Source organism: Nanorana parkeri, unplaced genomic scaffold, assembly GCF_000935625.1.
Source record: "Nanorana parkeri isolate BGI_ZX_2015 unplaced genomic scaffold, ASM93562v1 scaffold802, whole genome shotgun sequence".
Lineage (NCBI taxonomy): Eukaryota > Metazoa > Chordata > Amphibia > Anura > Dicroglossidae > Nanorana > Nanorana parkeri.
This window is the reverse complement of record NW_017307070.1, coordinates 442,615-444,230: the sequence shown is the minus strand read 5'-3', so window position 1 is coordinate 444,230 and position 1,616 is coordinate 442,615. Positions and strand designations below refer to the sequence as shown.

Genomic DNA, 1,616 nt, shown 5'->3' with positions numbered 1-1,616 from the left:
CCGTGGTCGGCAGCAGGGGAGCAGGCGGGGCCCGGCAATGGAGGAGGCGGGCCCGGCGACGGAGGAGGCGGGCCCCATCAGCGAGCGTGGACGAAGAGGAGGCGGACAGGTAAGGAGTGCAACCAGCGCCCCCTGAGGGTGACCCTGCAGAGCCCACCATAGAGAGTCTATGGTGGGCTCTGCAGGTTCACCCTCAGCTGGGATCTCGAGTGGGCTCTGCAAGGGGTATAACTAGTAATCACGGGGCCCCATTCAAAATTTTGCTATGGGGCCCTGTGATTTCTAGTTACTCCCCTGGTCCTGAGGCTACACAGGTTGAGAACCACTGGTCTCGATAAAGCAGCAAAAACACTAATCCGCCTTCAATCAAAAGGCCGTGTAATGGAAGATGAATTCTCATTGGCTGCCATGGGTCGCTTTGCTTCTTCACCTTATTAAACAAATGCCAGGTTCTATTTAAATGTTTTAGGACGGGCGGTTTTCCTGTAGCGGGGGAGGATCTATGTGAGATTTTGGAAGAACTGCCTTCTTAAAATGTCACCATCCGTCAAAATTCAGATATCATCCGTCTTACGCCGTGATTGTGGAATGAAAAATTGGTGTTGTCTTTCGTGTAGTCAGCAGAATTGGAGACTAGCCCCCCCCCCCCCCCCAGCATGCAGCCCTGCTATAGCCAGCGATAGGGACTTGATTAAAATATGTTAATCTGCCAATATTAGAGGAAGATGAATACCGCCGAGTCCTCTGTACAGTGTGTTCTCTTTGTGTGAGGTCTAGGGGCACGCCCCTCCCCCCACACACCTATTAAATCTGCATTGCCATGCCATACATTGCCAGTATATTCATTGCTGTACAAGTCCCAGCGCTGGTATCCTCATAGATCCGACGACAGTGCCCACTTTACAGAGCAGTACCTATCGGGTCCAATGCTGCTAGAACCCAGTGGAGTTCTTTCTTTATAATTCCTAATGTTATGTTGTTGATCTGCTCACAGGAAAGCTGCTCTCAGGAGACAATCTCAGCACTCCGCCCGGACAGAAATCCAAAGGCAAGAAGAAGTCCAAATCCGGCCACTATCGGAGGGAGGCGAAGCAAGGAGGTTAGTTCTGAGGGCCAGTTACTGTCTATTTCTGGGGGGGCTTCTGAGGGCCAGGTACAGTCTGTATCTGGGGGTCTTCTGAGGGCCAGGTACAGCCTGTATCTGGGGGTCTTCTGAGGGCCAGGTACAGTCTGTATCTGGGGGTCGGGAGGTCTTCTGAGGGCCAGGTACAGTCTGTATCTGGGGTGCTTCTGAGGGCCAGGTACAGTCTATATCTGGGGGTCTTCTGAGGGTCAGGTACAGTCCGTATCTGGGGGGTCTTCTGAGGGCCAAGTACAGCCTGTATCTGGGGGGCTTCTGAGGGCCAGGTACAGTCTGTATCTGGGGGGCTTCTGAGGGCCAGGTACAGCCTGTATCTGGAGGTCTTCTGAGGGCCAGGTACAGTCTGTATCTGGGCGGCTTCTGAGGGCCAGGTACAGACTGTATCTAGGAGGTCTTCTGAGGGCCAGTTACACTGAGGGCCTCCACTGGCTTCCATCCCCCACCCCCCTTTGCCGATCCATCCACTAGCTTCCAT

At 53.7% G+C, this 1,616-nt stretch overlaps 1 protein-coding gene across 1 annotated transcript in view; it reads left to right on the top strand.

The window, feature by feature from the left end:
• ROBO3 (roundabout guidance receptor 3) overlaps positions 1-1,616 on the top strand; it is a 136,753-nt gene that overhangs the window by 127,180 nt on the left and 7,957 nt on the right. The window contains exon 27 of the mRNA XM_018564975.1: positions 995-1,099. Within this exon, the coding sequence (XP_018420477.1) occupies positions 995-1,099 (105 nt within the window). The remainder of the gene's footprint in view (positions 1-994; positions 1,100-1,616) is intronic.